Here is a 14,708-nt window from a genome sequence, read left to right on the forward strand (position 1 = left end):
TCTGAGATTACTGTTTGCACAATAGACGTGTGTGTGTGTGTACAAATGTTGTCAGATTCCTCAATTACCTAACACTGGGGGGGTAACCTAGAAGGGGAATAGGCGTGGATACCCATGGTCATTAGGAAGTGTGCCCTAGGAGGGCCCTCCTCCTAAACCCCTCTGTCCTTTATAGTACTTGGAGAGAAATCACGCTGAATTTGTTCTCACAACAGCCTCTCCCTTTGTTATCCTTAATTTAATAACTTGGACTATGATAAATAGACTGCTGAGGAGAAAGAATGATCCTACTGTGAAACTAACCCTTGTAGGCACAGAACAAGATTTCTAGAGTTGAGATTGGAGAGTCACATGGTCAAGGTTGAACTGACAAAAAGCTATGGACCTGAGATCTGGAGAGCATCATAAGTGGACCACAGATGAAGAGTTTAACTCCTTGGTGATTTTGCCATGAAGCACACCGTGAAGAGAACTTTAGCACACACAGCATGTAATCAAATAATCTTCACCTCCAATGTATTATAATTTCTCATGATTACCCCAACCCTCCAGAAAAGTCTGGAAGCAGCTTATATGATCATGGTGCAGAGAACTGGGGGACAGAGCTGGAAGGAGGAACATGGCCTGTGCTACACCTACCCCATTAGTTAGGTCCTTCTGTCAAAGAGAGCAGTTCATCAGGGGAACTGGGTCAGGGGTTTCAGGTATCACTGGCGGAGTGGGGAGCAGTGGGGGAGGGCATGAGATGTTGAAGCTCAACTACTGGGAGGATAACTGAGGAAAACCAAAAAGTCCCTCCTCTAAATAAATCCTGAAGGAATGTGACCTCTGATGCCTGTGTAGACGGTGGAACATGGGGGATAAGGGCTCAACAGGAGGCAGATATTACATATCCTTTCCTCTCTTCCCAGCCTCTGTTACCAGTCACCTAGTGTCTTCCCTAACATCTAATATTGTACTCAGGAAAGAATCTGCTCTTAATTATTTACAGCTAAGTATGAATAATTTTAAGAAAGTAGGTGTCTTTCTCCTAAAGGCTTTTATAGGAGCAAGTCTAGCCCTGTGCCTGGTTTTAGGTAGAAAATTAAAAATGTGATTTGAACTGAATTACCTCTCCCACGAGATACATGCATCTTGTCACGATCTCTAACTGTAAAATTCAAAATTTAAAACTCACTAAGAGACACTTAACCCTGATGAAACAGAGAAAATGGTGCCTGAAGTATTTGGCTTCTGAAATCAAATCAGACACATAGTCTCCTATTCTACAGCTGGGCATGGTTAGCCCTGGAAGTAGGTAAGCACCCTGACACCACAGCTTTCCCTTGGGGGTACTTGCACATTTCCAAGAGTTTTCTTTTCACTTGAGTTGGTCTGAGTCTTAAGGTGGAATCTGGGGACTACAATGGTTGGATTATAAAATGAGAAGGGAGGGTCAATTAAATAGCAGTTGTCATTCAATAGCAGAAATACATGTAAAAAGTTTAGCTCAGCTCTCTTCTCTTCCTCCCCACATAAAAAGCAAACACCATACAGTCAGGTGCTTCCATTATTAACAGTTAGTTATTCAGGCTTGAGTCACAGGGAGAATGTGTTATGTGTAGTAAATCATCATGGAACCTTCATTATAATCACATAAACAGAGAATTGGCTCATAAGCATGGATAGTGCTCTTCAAGATATGGAACATTTTCACATTTGTTTGACCCCTCACAGTACCCCTGAGCAGGTATTACTATCATTGTTATTCTAATTACTAGATGAGAAAACTAAGAAAAACCATTACTAAAGATTACACCAACTTCGCCCTATAATTTTTCAGACTTAATAAAAATTCAATTTAACAAAAGAAAGTTCAAATTTATAAATTTAGAAGGTAAATACTTGCTTTACCAAAGGATTTATCATAGGAAATTTTCATGTCACCATATTTAAAATGTAAGTGTTCTTTGAAAATCTGAAACACCCACTTGGAATATGACAATTATAAAGTGAGATGCCTATGTACAGTGACACTTGGACTCAACATCACTGAATACTTAAAGTCATATAAAAAATGGACATTAAAAAATGTAAGCTTACTTTTTTTAATTGTAAAGGGAAATCTTTTTTTTTATTGTTGTTGTTCCAGTACAATTGTCTCCATTTTCACCCCACCTCGCCCCTCCCCACCCATCCCTGCTAAACTCACATTGCTTCTTGCCGGTATTTTAATTGCCACTCTGAGGCCGAATTCTGAGAAAAAATGATTCCCACTGTCACCGCCACCACAATAGCCGGGACTCCTAGATGATAAAGAGAGGCATTCAATTAATAATTTACCCAAGACAAGGATTAATTATAAAAGACCATGAATGAATTATACAACTGACCCTTTTCAGAATGTATCATTCTTTCCACTATGGACAACATACTAAATGATCCTTGAGATTTAGGTTAACAGTTTTCAAATTATTTTTCTTAAAGAGTTGCTCTAGTTGTCTTTATTATAGCATTTCTTTTCAAGTTGGGTATTGATGTGGCTAGAAGTGGCAAAGTTGGGGTACAAAATCAATACTGAGAAATTGATAGCATTTTTATATACCCATAATGAACTATATCAGAAAGAGAAACTAAGAAAACAATCCCATTTACTGTTGCAACAAAAAAAATAAGGTACCTAGGAATAAATTTAACCATGGAGGTAAAAGTCATGTACTTGGAAAACTATAAGACTATCAAGAAGATACAAATAAGTGGAAGCATATACTGTGTTCATAGATTGGAGGAATTAATATCATCAAAATGTCCATACAACCCTAAGCAATTTATAGATTCAGTGCAATTCCTATTAAAATGCCAATGGCATATTTCATGGATCTAAAACAAATATTCCAAAAATTTATATGGAACCAAAAAGACCCTGAATAGCCTCAGCAATCTTGAGAAAGAAGAACAAAGTTGGAAGAATCACAGTACCTTATATCAAACTATATTACAAGGTCCCTGTAATCAAAATAGTCTGATACTGGCATAAGAACAGACATATAGATTAATGGACAGAATAGAGCCCAGAAATAAATCCACACCTTTATGATCAATTAATATTTGACAAAGGAAGCAAGAGCATACAATGCTCTTCAATAAATGGTGTTGAGAAAATTGGACAAATATATGCAGAAAAATGAAACTGGACTACCAACTTACACCATATGCCAGAATAAACTCAAAATGGATAAAAGACTTAAGTATAAGTCATGATAACATAACAATCCTAGAGGAAAACAGTAAAATTTCAGATATCTCACGTAGCAGTATTTTTGCTGATATATCTTTTAGGGCAAGGGAATCAAAGGAAAAAACTAACAAATGAGACTATTGCAAATTAAAAAGCTTCTGCACAGCTAAAGAAACCATCATCAAAATGTAAAAGGGAACCCACTATATGGGAGAACATAAATGCCAATAATACATCAGACAAGGGTTTGATCTCCAAAATATATAAAGAATTTATATGACTCAACACCAGGAAGACAAACAATCCAATTTAAAAATGGGTAAAAACCCTGAATAGACACTTCTCCAAGGAGGACATACAGAGGGTCCATGGACATATTAAAAAATGCTCAACGTCACTAGCCATGAGAGAGATGCAAATTAAAACGACAATGAGATATCACTAATAAATCAGAAAAAAACAAGTGTTGGCAGGGAAGTGGAAAAAAGGGAACACTAGTGCACTGTTGGTGGGAATGCAGTCTGGTGCAGCCACTGTGGAAAACAGTATGGAGTTTTCTCAAAAAATTAAAAGTGGAAATGCCTTTGACACAGTGATTCCACTTGTGGGAATGTATCCTAAGAATACTGAAATACCAATCCAAAAGAATATATGCACTTCTGTGTTCATAGCAGTGTTGTTTATAATAGCCAAGATGTGGAAACAGACCCGTCAGTAGATGAGTGGATAAAAAAGCTGTGGTACATTTACATAAAATGGATTACCACTAGGCTGTAAAAAAGAAGGAATTCCTACCCTTTGTGACAGCATGGATGGAACTGGAGAGCATTATGCTAGTAAAATAAGCCAGTTATAAAAAAATACCATATTATCTCACTTATAAGTAGAATGTAATAAACAAAATAGACTAATAAGCAAAACAGAATCAGAGGCATAAAAAGTGGGACAGACAGCTGTAAGAAGTGATGGGGGAGATGGGGACTGGTGGAAAGAAGGTGAAGGGAGTAGCCAGAGAATATGTATGAACGGCCATGGATACAGACAACAGTGTGGAGTGCCTGTGGGAGTGGAGGGGGTGGGCTGGGTGGAGGGGGGACAAAGTGGGGAAAGCTGGGACAACTGCAGTAGCATGAACAATAAAATATTTTTCAAAAAAATTTTTAAATAAAATTCTGTGGCACCCCCCAAACAATAAATAAATAAAGTAGCTAGAAAGTTTTTGTGGTCTAGACTTCCGGCAAGATGGAGGAATAGTGGACTCACCGTACCTCCTCGCACAACCAAGATTAGAAAAACAATAATTTACAGATATAATATCACTCAGAACTGATAGAGGATTTATCTGAATGGAAGTCGGACAGCCAAGAAGTTGAAGTAGACCCGTACATCCAGACTGGTAGGGGACGACGAGCCGGGCGGGTGCGGGGCTGGCGCAGGTCGGCGGCGCTCGGAGGTCGGGGAAAATTTGGTGCAAAATCGGCGCGACAGCCATCTGGGGTGCAAGAACGCAGCGGTGATCCCTGAGTGGGCAAGCTGTGGCTGGGGGACCCAGTGAGGCAGCAATTGTGGACCAGGGCGGAGCTCGCGGCCCAGGATCCCGAAGAGGTGTCTGAGCCCAGGAGGACGGAACTACCGCCATTGTTCCCTGCCGTCCCCGCCCCCGCCCCCACATATAACATCACAATCTAGCAACTGGGGTGCCCAGCCCTGGTGAACACCTAAGGCTCCGCACCCCCACCGTAACAAGAGCGACAAGACCAAAAAAAAAAAAAAAAAAAGGAGAGACAGGGAAAGATATAAGACATGTTTCCAGCAGAACAAATCAGTCCCCCAGGACTCATCCTTTTGAGCGACCAAGAAATAGCCAATCTACCAGATGCACAGTTCAAAACACTGGTGATCAGAATGCTCACGGAATTGGTTGACTTTGGGCGCAATTTAGATGAAAGGATGCAGGTTACCTACCATAAAAGAGATGCAGGAAGATACGCGGAGGAGAGCCAATAATGAAAGGAAGGAATCTGAGTCTCAAAATAATACAGTGGACCAGAAGGAAGATAGAATCAACCAAGCAGGAAAGCATGATGAAATAAGAATTAAAAAAATTGAGGAAAAGCTTAAGAGCATCCAGGACACCTTTAAACGTTCCAGCATCTGAATTATAGGGGTACCAGAAGGGGAAGAGCAACAAGTGGAAAAGTTATTTGAACAAATAATAAAGGAGAACTTCCCCAATCTGGCAAAGGGAACAGTCTTCCAAGAAATCCAAGAAGCTCAGAGAGCCCCCAAAGAAGTTGGACCCAAGAAGAAACACACCAAGGCACATCATAATTACATTAGCCAAGGTAAAAACGAAGGAGAGAATCCTAGAAGCAGCAAGAGATAAGGGGACAGTAACCTACAAAGGAGTTCCCATCAGACTGTCAGCTGATTTCTCAAAAGAGACCTTACAGGCAAGAAGGGGCTGGAAAGAAATATTCCAAGTCATGAAAAACAAGGACCTACATCCCAGATTGCTCTATCCAGCAAAGCTCTCATTTAGAATGGAAGGGAAGATAAAGTGCTTTTCAGATAAGGTCAAATTAAAGGAATTCATCATCACGAAGCCCTTATTTTATGAAATGCTAAAGGGACTTATCTAAGAAAAGAAGATAAAGAAAAAGACATGTATAGTAAAAGGACAGCAAACTCACAATTATTAACAACCACACCTAAAGCAAAACCAAAAGAAACTAAGTAAACAACTAGAACAGGAACAGAACCACAGAAATGGAGGGCACATGGAGGGCTAGCAGTAGGGGGGTGGGAGGAGGAGAGGGGGGAAAAGGTATAGAGAATAAGTAGCATAGAATGTAGGTTGAAAATAGATAGGGGGAGGGCAAGAATAGTATGGGAAATGTAGAAGCTAAAGAACTCACAAGTATGACACATGGACATGAACTAAAGGGGGGGAACGTGGGTGGGAGAGGGGGTACAGGGTGGAGGGGAGAGAAGGGGGGAAATGGGACAACTGTAATAGCATAATCAATAAAATATATTTAAAAAAAAGAAAGTTTTTGTGGTCTAAATCTCAAATCAAACTAACAGAGATGTCAAAGGACATTAACATCTTGAAGTCAGCTTATAATGTATCTTGTAGAGCTGCCTTGACCCTTCTGCCTCCGCAGGAGTATGAGCTACCGGGTGGAAGGCACTTTTACTGGTTTCTGGCTTTTCCATGCCCCCTACCTCAAGGCCTTGTACTATTAGGCCTTCAGTAGGCATTTGTTTAAATTAAATGATTTCAACAAAATTAAAGTCCTGAGTAAGGAGAGAAGCAAACACTTACCCCATCCAATTAAGGAGATGAAAAGAATGAAACGCTGAGGAAGGGGCTTCATGGTCCTGATCAGAAGGTAATAGAGCTGCGCGGCGCTGAGGCCACTCCAGGTAAACGTCACCAGCAGAAAGTAGTGCAGCAAGGCGGCCACCGCCGTGCATGTGGGGTTCACAGGGTCCACAGTTTCTGCTTTGGGCTTTTCATTACTATTAGAATCAGTATCTTGGGCGTCATTTGCACTTAATTTCTTGTTGGAGTTCTCAATTCCAAACACAAAAAGGAGGTTGAAAATCAACATTGATGTGCACAGACTGACCAACACCCAGGTTACTGAGGTTTTTCTGACTCTCCTGAATAGAAATAAGTAAACGTAATTAAATAAATAAACAAACAAAACAACTGCAATGCAAACACTCAAGTAAAATTGTGAGGGAACAAAGCATATTATTATCCCATGTAAATTCAGCTCATAGCCTGTGGACCACCTGGTAAATCTATCTTCCCAGCAACACCAGAAAATTATGCTCCTCTCTTATGTCATTTACACAATGAAGTGAGTTAGAAAATAAGTTGATACGTCCTTCCTTGAAACTGTGTTCTAATCCAAGGTGACAGCTACTCCCCAGAGATGGCTCCCAATAAATTCTACTTCCCAATATTTACACCCTGGGCATTAACATCCTGGGCATATTCACCTACCAGGGCTGCCTGTGACTCCTTTTAACTAACAGAAGGCCGGGGAGATGGGGCTGCCTTATCCATTAGATACCATAGTACTTAGGGCCCACAACACTTTTCTGGCCCACAGCAATGTCCTAACTCCTTTTCAACCAAAAGAAAACAAAAAATAAACTTTTCAGTCAGAGAAAATATTTAGCATATAATATTAATATACTTGTCTTTATACCAATACTGTCATAAAATATAATTTTTGTCCTTTTTATGGAGGAGAGCCCCACAAAGGCAAATGTGCCTAGGACACGTGAAAGTCATCACAAGTTTTCCCTTTAGTGCTTCTGGGAGTTCTGAGCCACCACATAAAAAGTTCAGCTACCCTCAAAAGAACCTTGTGGAAATGCCCCAAGACTGTGTGGAGCAACCCTGCTGTTGCAGCCTCCCCGCAAACCTCCGGATGGCTCTGGCCCCAGCCACCTTGTGCCTGCAGTCTCATGGGAAAGGTGAAGGGAGACCTTTGGAGGAGCTGTCCAGCTGAGCCCAGTCAAGCCACAGAATCATAGAGATTATAAATTGTTGTTTCAAGACACCAAGTTTTCGGGCAGTTTTTAATACTGCACTAGACTATAACTTCTCTAGATTTGCAAGCACATACAAAGGCTATCTACAGAAAGGCTCTAAAAGGATTTTTCAAATTCTCAAAATAGAAAATGATTGCATATTAGTAGATGAACCCATGTGCAAATGTAGAGAAAGTCTCTTGAGTTTTTTAGTGTTTTAAAATTCATGCATACATTTTTAAAGAATAAGGCCTGATATAATTTTAACTAACTTTATAATTTCAAGTATTTTTAAATTATTACCTTTAAACTAACAAGATGGTATAAGGTTTGGCTTACATTGCTTTATGAGGCTCCCATAAACATTTTAAAGTAAGTAAAAATATTTAAAATTTGTTAACAGCCTATTGCTACTAGTGGTATTCTTCATAATTTGAATAGACTATCACTACCCCTGTAAATGACTTGTACACAACAAAGTTTCACACGTGTCTTTTCTGTAAGACCTGTCAAGCCCTGTGTCCATGGAGTATCTCCCAAGGGCTGGAGCTGCAAGGACCAGACTTTGGGAAGCACCAGCTGACGGCCAGCAGTCAAGATGGTCTGAATGGGCCTTTTAATCTCAAACACGCCCAAGCACTGGCCCTTCATTGGAAGGTACAGTTCTGGATGTAGAACCAAGTGCTCTTTAAAATGCTTTTTTTTTTTTCCTTCTCATATTTACCTAAGATTTTGCTCGAAAAGCCCTTTCTCATTTTGTCTGCAGGCTGGTGGTGTTCAACAAGGGTCTCCAGAAGACAGTGGGATGAGAGATGAGTTGGTTGGGGGGAGCTCTGTAGTGGCCCATATGTGTATTTTGAGATTGGCACAGAATTCAAGGTTGCCCTGAGTAAAACTGATTCAGATGTGAGATGTGACATTCTTTTTACTGTGCATGTCATGTTTTCCTTAATGTTTAAGGGCAGATATATCCTTACCTCCCCTCTAATGACATTACAGTTCTCTGTAGACTATGGTATACAGTCCTATATCAATGAAAGTTGTAAGTTATAAAATCTTCACTCACTGCCATCTAAATCCTTCTAGATTTTTCAGACTACAAGGCCTCCTGGAATAACTATTTCTTTAAGTTTATACTGTGCTTAAAGCTCTAACATCTTCAACTACTCTCTATTTTTAATGTCCCAGAATTTGATGAGTCTGTTTGCTGATTATACATCCTTTATGCTTTTATAGCATTCCTTCATGATTTTTCTCAGTCTTTGGATTTCCATGATGAATAAAAAGCTATACTTAAACAGAACTCTGTCCATTCTCTTGACATTTTAGTTGAGAATGGCAAAAAATACTCAGAAAGATCCTTTTATATAAAATAAAGTTAGTTTCTAATTTTTCTCCAATTTCAAACATAAATTATAATCCACAGGAAAAAGGCTTATTTCATTTTGGTTCTTCTGTATATTATTATGCACACAAATATATAATACATATCATATGGAATAAATATATATGTATTATTTTTATATGGAAACCTACCTGTGAGCAAAGAAAACTATTTGATTCAGGATTTTAAAATCAACACAATTTTGTTTTCATTTTTGTTTTTCTTTCCTGATTAGATTTTAGTGAGAACTGTAATAGCACTTGTGCTCAGAAATGCATTGACAGAGGATGCAAAAAAAAATCTGATGACAATTCAAAGCAGTGAGATTTTAGGCAAAGAAACTAGTTATGCTGTTACCACAATTTTTCCCATGGGATCATACTATTGCTCCAGTGGGGTGATGGTAGAAAAACAAATGAAAAGACCATTATAAGAGCCATCCCAATTTGTGTGACAGACTTGTAATTACATGCCATGTAATTTCTTCAAGGCACTTACCATAATTGGTAATTATATATAAAATTTCTATATATATTTATACAACATTTGTCTTCCCCCTGAGAATGTAAATACTATGAGAGATGGGAGCTTGCCTGTATTGTTCGTATGTGTGCTTGGCCCAGAGGAAGCACTCCATATAAAAATTTTAAATGAATAGCAAGAGACTTGAGTGTGAAAAATAAAGAAGAGGAACCAGAAAGAATTCTGGTTCTTTGGAAAAATGGGTGGTTCCAAGTGTGGGGCAGAGAGAGTGCTGTGCCTGAAAATAGGAACTACTTGGAGACTGAGAGGGACGTGATAAAGCAGCATGAAGGGACTCCCTCTGGTCACATCAGAGACCGTACTTTTTACACGGGGATATAGTGACTAAATGTAGCATGATAGGTTAGAAAATTGTTATTTCCCACCACCAGCATAGTAATATATTTCAGTAAGGATACCAAAACTGCTCAGGGAATGTTGGGGAACAGGATAGTCACAGTCTCAGAGTATCACCCCACAAACTACCGATTATTTACAAAGGGACAAAATGCACCTTCACAATGTAGAAATCTTACAGGCACAACATGAAACAAGGAATCAAACTTAACCAATAATGGGACAAACTGACACCCGGTACTTCTGTGTGTCACACTGAGAGGCTCAAATATTCTCATGAAATATTTTTAACCTGTGTCTATCATGAGAAAAATTCCAGACAAACCCTAAACTGTAGAATATCCCAGTTGCTACAAAATAACTAATCTGAATACCTCAAAAGTTTTAATGTCATGAAAGACCAAAACAAACAAAAATAGCAAAGGTATTATTCTAGGCTAAAGAAGACTAAACAGACATGGCAACTAAATAAATTGAGGAGAAAAATAGCTATAACAGACATTACTGGGACAATTGGAAGAAATTTGAATATGGATTATATATCAACACAATAACAGCATATTAATGTTAAATTTCTTGGGTTAAATTTCCTGAGTGAGAATAACAGTGCTGTACCATGTAGGAGAATGGCCTTATTCACAGGACGTACATGCTCCAAGAATTTAGGGATGATAGTCATGATTCCTACAAGTTACTTTCAGAATTGCAGGGAGAAATCGAAAAAGAGAGCAAAATATTATTAACTGGAGAATATAGGTGAAGGATATATGGGTGTTCAGTGTTCTCTTTCAACTTTTCCATAGGTTTTTTTTAAAGAAAATTTCAGGAAAAGTTTTAAACAGCACTACCTTTAAAATAAAAAGCACTGTAAACATACATATCTGAGAAATAAGTTGTGAAGGAATTTAGTAGAGAGAAATACTTCTGAAGGAAGGATGAATTCATTTTGAGATATCTCGAGTGGGAGACGAGAAGCTGCTGGGACCACCCGACAGGCCCATTCCGTCCACATACATTCCTCTACTGTGAGCCGGGGACAGTGGTCAGCCCAGGGAATACAGTGGCCAAAACAAAACAAACAAACAAACAGCGACAACAAAATCAGAGGTCACTGTCCTCATCAATATTCATGCTGATGGGGAAAACAGTCCACAAGTAAACTAAAAATAATCAGGCTTACATTTCCAGATTATTAAAAATGTAGCATGTGACAGAAAATAACCAGTGCTATACAAAATTGAACCTAGAGTGAGGGGGCCAAGGTGGACAGAAATGTGTATTTATAGGTCATCTGTAATAGATATTGTAAAGCATGAAATTCAAAATCTTTTTAAAAGTTTCACCATTTGAAAACTTAATATATTTTAAATTACTTTTATTTTTGAAAACTTGGCTGTGTGGCAATATTTCTTTCTTTTACAAATGCAAATCGGTAATTATGTGTCTATTCAACATAAAGGAACTGTGGCATTGATGAGCTACCAGACCATGTTAATTTTACATGGTAAACTGGTAATTACATGGTATGTAATTTTCTTTCAAGGCATTTACCAGTTTGTAAGCATATACTTACTTGTGTGTATTTCTTAGCCTCTCCAGGCCTGTCTTCTTTAAAAATGAACATGTTGAACTAAATCTGATTTCCCTTGTAGCTTCAAGAAACTATATTCTGATGAGAATATGCTCAGAGGAAATAAAAAGGATAGCAATTTCTTTCATGAGGAGCACCAGCTTCCTTTCTTACCTGGTGACAATCTGAAATATAATCGTGAGAGCCAGACCGGAAATGGACAGCGCACATCCAACGGTGGACAATACGTCTAGTGATTCAGGATATTTATAGTTCTTTTTGAAACTCTGGAAAATAAGTCAGGACTAATTCATTTAAATAACCATTGCTGAAATGTCTGTGAAAGTACACATCTTGCAAAGTTACGTTAGTTAAAATAACCAGAGAGAAAGTACATTAATCCTTTATTGCTAAGCAGTTTACATGAAATATTAGGGCTTGAGAACAGTTATTTAACTGATTCAGTTAGGGGAAACAAATATATGATTCCTCAGTGTCTAAAAATCAAAGTTGTTTGGATTAGATGTAAGGCTAGAGTCACTTCATTTATCCATTACATTATTTTTATGTATAACTATAACCAAAAGGAAAATCAGCATATTTAGGCTGATGCTCTAAAAATAAAGTTGCAGAAATATCTCTAAGGATATGGAAATATGTTCACATGATCCTGTCATTTTTTTTAATAATTTCTTTTTTTTAAGATTTTATTTACTTATTTTTTTTAGAGAGAGAAGGGAGGGAGAAAGAGAGAGAGAGAGAAACATCAAAGTGCGGTTGCTGGGGGTCATGGCCTGCAACCCAGGCATGTACCCTGACTGGGAATCGAACCTGCGACACTTTGGTTCACAGCCCGTGCTCAATCCACTGTTATGCCAGCCAGGGCGATCCTGTCATTTTTTAAAGATCTAATTTTTGTGTAATATATATCTTTCTACCCCAGTATTTTAGTATATATCCACAAAAAAGTATATTTTATGTAAGTATGTATTCTTAGAAATCTAGAGAGGTAATAATAGTGGTCACTGGGTACATAGAATATATATAATTATTCTTGCTTGCCTGTACTTTCTAATTTGTGTAGTTGTTAAAATTTTAAAAGTTATATTTACTTATTTATAAAATGTAAAAATAATATAGAAATATAATTTTAAAAGCATGTTTCTCTTTATTGTCTGCCACCCACCTCATACCCTACACCTCTTGAAATCCAGTCTCTTCTCCAGAGGTGACCTTCCTTATGTACTAACAACTATTGCCTATGTCTCTTGCACAAACACATACGGGGTTGTTAACGTATAGAATTTTTCTCAAATTGTTATTTAAGATCTCATAAATATTTTCCATATCAGTATATCTCTTTTCAGTAGATAAATTTTCATACTTTATGCAATGAGTATGTATTTCTTTTGTAGAAGTAAATATAAAATAAACATCCTTTAAAGTAATAATAAAACAAAAATTTCATGATGACAAATAATCATAGAATACATATACCTTCAGATCACAGAAATCATCTGTTTATTCAGAGCCTACCCAACCTTACCTTACATACAATTCTAAGCAGCCTTTTTAAAAGTTTTGTAATTCAAAACTAATTGTAAATGTGAGTAGGTAGTCACTGAGGCAGATTCAGATATTAGTGAAAAGAAATAACTGAAAGCCTGAACTCAAAAAAGGAAAAAAATAACTATGACACTGTATTCTCAATCATTTTCTATGAACAGCAGTCTGAGCTTCACACAGCCCTTCAATGATACTAATGACCTGAAGCTATCAAAAAGTTAAAATTTTATCTTTTTTATGTTGTGATTAAGAAAGCAGATCTCTGTGTAATACAAGTTAGAAAATACACAGAGCTAGGGGGCAGCTTTCTCTCAGAAAGAAGTGCTGGCAGAGGCCATTGTTCCTTTTCTGAGCTGTGCCCCCACAGAGCCAGTAGGTAGGTGCCTTACCCGAGACTCCATCAACCTGGTTCATGCTGTTTGCCCCACCCTGGTGATTCCCTGAGGCCTTGTTCCACCCAACTTCAGGCCCACCCAAGCTGTTTCCATATCAATGGCTCATGCTTCACATTTTCCTAAATTCTCTCAAACCAGCAGCCTCAGTAAGACCTGTACCTCTCTCTAAGTTGCCCCAGGCCCAGCACTAGCAGCAGCTGGCTTTGGTTCACAGGTTGGCCCCACCTGAGCACCTCCAAGCCCAGCACAAGTAGCAACCATCTGAAGATTGCTTTGTAGCTTATGCCAGTGGCCCCTGACAGAACACAGGCAGTTGCTGACCTGGGACATGTCAACAGCAATCAAGGGTCAACTACAGCAGGAGGGTTGTACACAATCCACACAGTGGATGCACCTTCAGTACTCAGCTTGGGTGATAGGACAGGCTATGCCACTGGACCCTATAGGACACCTACTACATTAGGCCACACTACCAAGCCTGGGAAATATAACAGCTCTACTTAATACATAGAAATAAACACAGGAAGACTGTCAAAATGAAGAGACAAAGAAACATGGCCCAACTGAAAGAATAGAACAAAACTCCAGAAAAAGAACCAAACAAAATGGAGACAAGCAATTTACTAGATGCAGAGTTCAAAACACTGGTTATAAGGATGTTCAATTAACTTAGTGAGGAGTTCAATAGCATAAAAAAGATCCAGTCAGAAATAAAGGACACACTAATTGAGATAAAGAACAATTTACAGGGAATCGATAGTAGAGTGGATGAAGCTGAAAATCAAATCAGCAATTTGAAATATGAGGAAGCACAAAGCACCCAATCAGAACAGCGAGAAGAAAAAAGAATCCAAAAAAAGTGAGGATAGTGTAAGGAGCCTCTGGGACAACTTCATGCATATCAACATTTGCATCATGAGGATACCAGAAGGAAAAGAGAGAGAGCAAGAAATTGGAAACCTATTTGAAAAAATAATGACAGAAAACTTCCCTAACTTGGTGAAGGAAATAGACATACAAGTCCAGGAAGTGCAGAGTCCCAAACAAGATGAAACCAAGGAAGCCCACTCCAAGATACATCATAATTAAAATGCCAAAGGTTAAAGACAAAGAGAGAAAATCTTAAAAGCAGCAACAGAAAAG

At 38.4% G+C, this 14,708-nt stretch overlaps 1 protein-coding gene across 2 annotated transcripts in view; it reads right to left on the minus strand.

Annotated features, from left to right (window-relative positions):
- ADGRG7 (adhesion G protein-coupled receptor G7) overlaps positions 1 to 14,708 on the minus strand; it is a 63,940-nt gene that overhangs the window by 12,841 nt on the left and 36,391 nt on the right. For both annotated transcript variants that reach the window (XM_045851985.1, XM_045851986.1), the window contains exons 11-13: positions 11,779 to 11,891; positions 6,546 to 6,886; positions 2,192 to 2,285 (exon numbers count right to left, since the gene is read on the minus strand). In XM_045851985.1, coding sequence (XP_045707941.1) covers positions 2,192 to 2,285; positions 6,546 to 6,886; positions 11,779 to 11,891 — 548 coding nt within the window. The remainder of the gene's footprint in view (positions 1 to 2,191; positions 2,286 to 6,545; positions 6,887 to 11,778; positions 11,892 to 14,708) is intronic.

Source organism: Phyllostomus hastatus, unplaced genomic scaffold (assembly GCF_019186645.2).
Source record: "Phyllostomus hastatus isolate PE091 unplaced genomic scaffold, TTU_PhHast_1.1 phas_contig_86, whole genome shotgun sequence".
In the NCBI taxonomy this organism is placed as follows: Eukaryota; Metazoa; Chordata; class Mammalia; order Chiroptera; family Phyllostomidae; genus Phyllostomus; species Phyllostomus hastatus.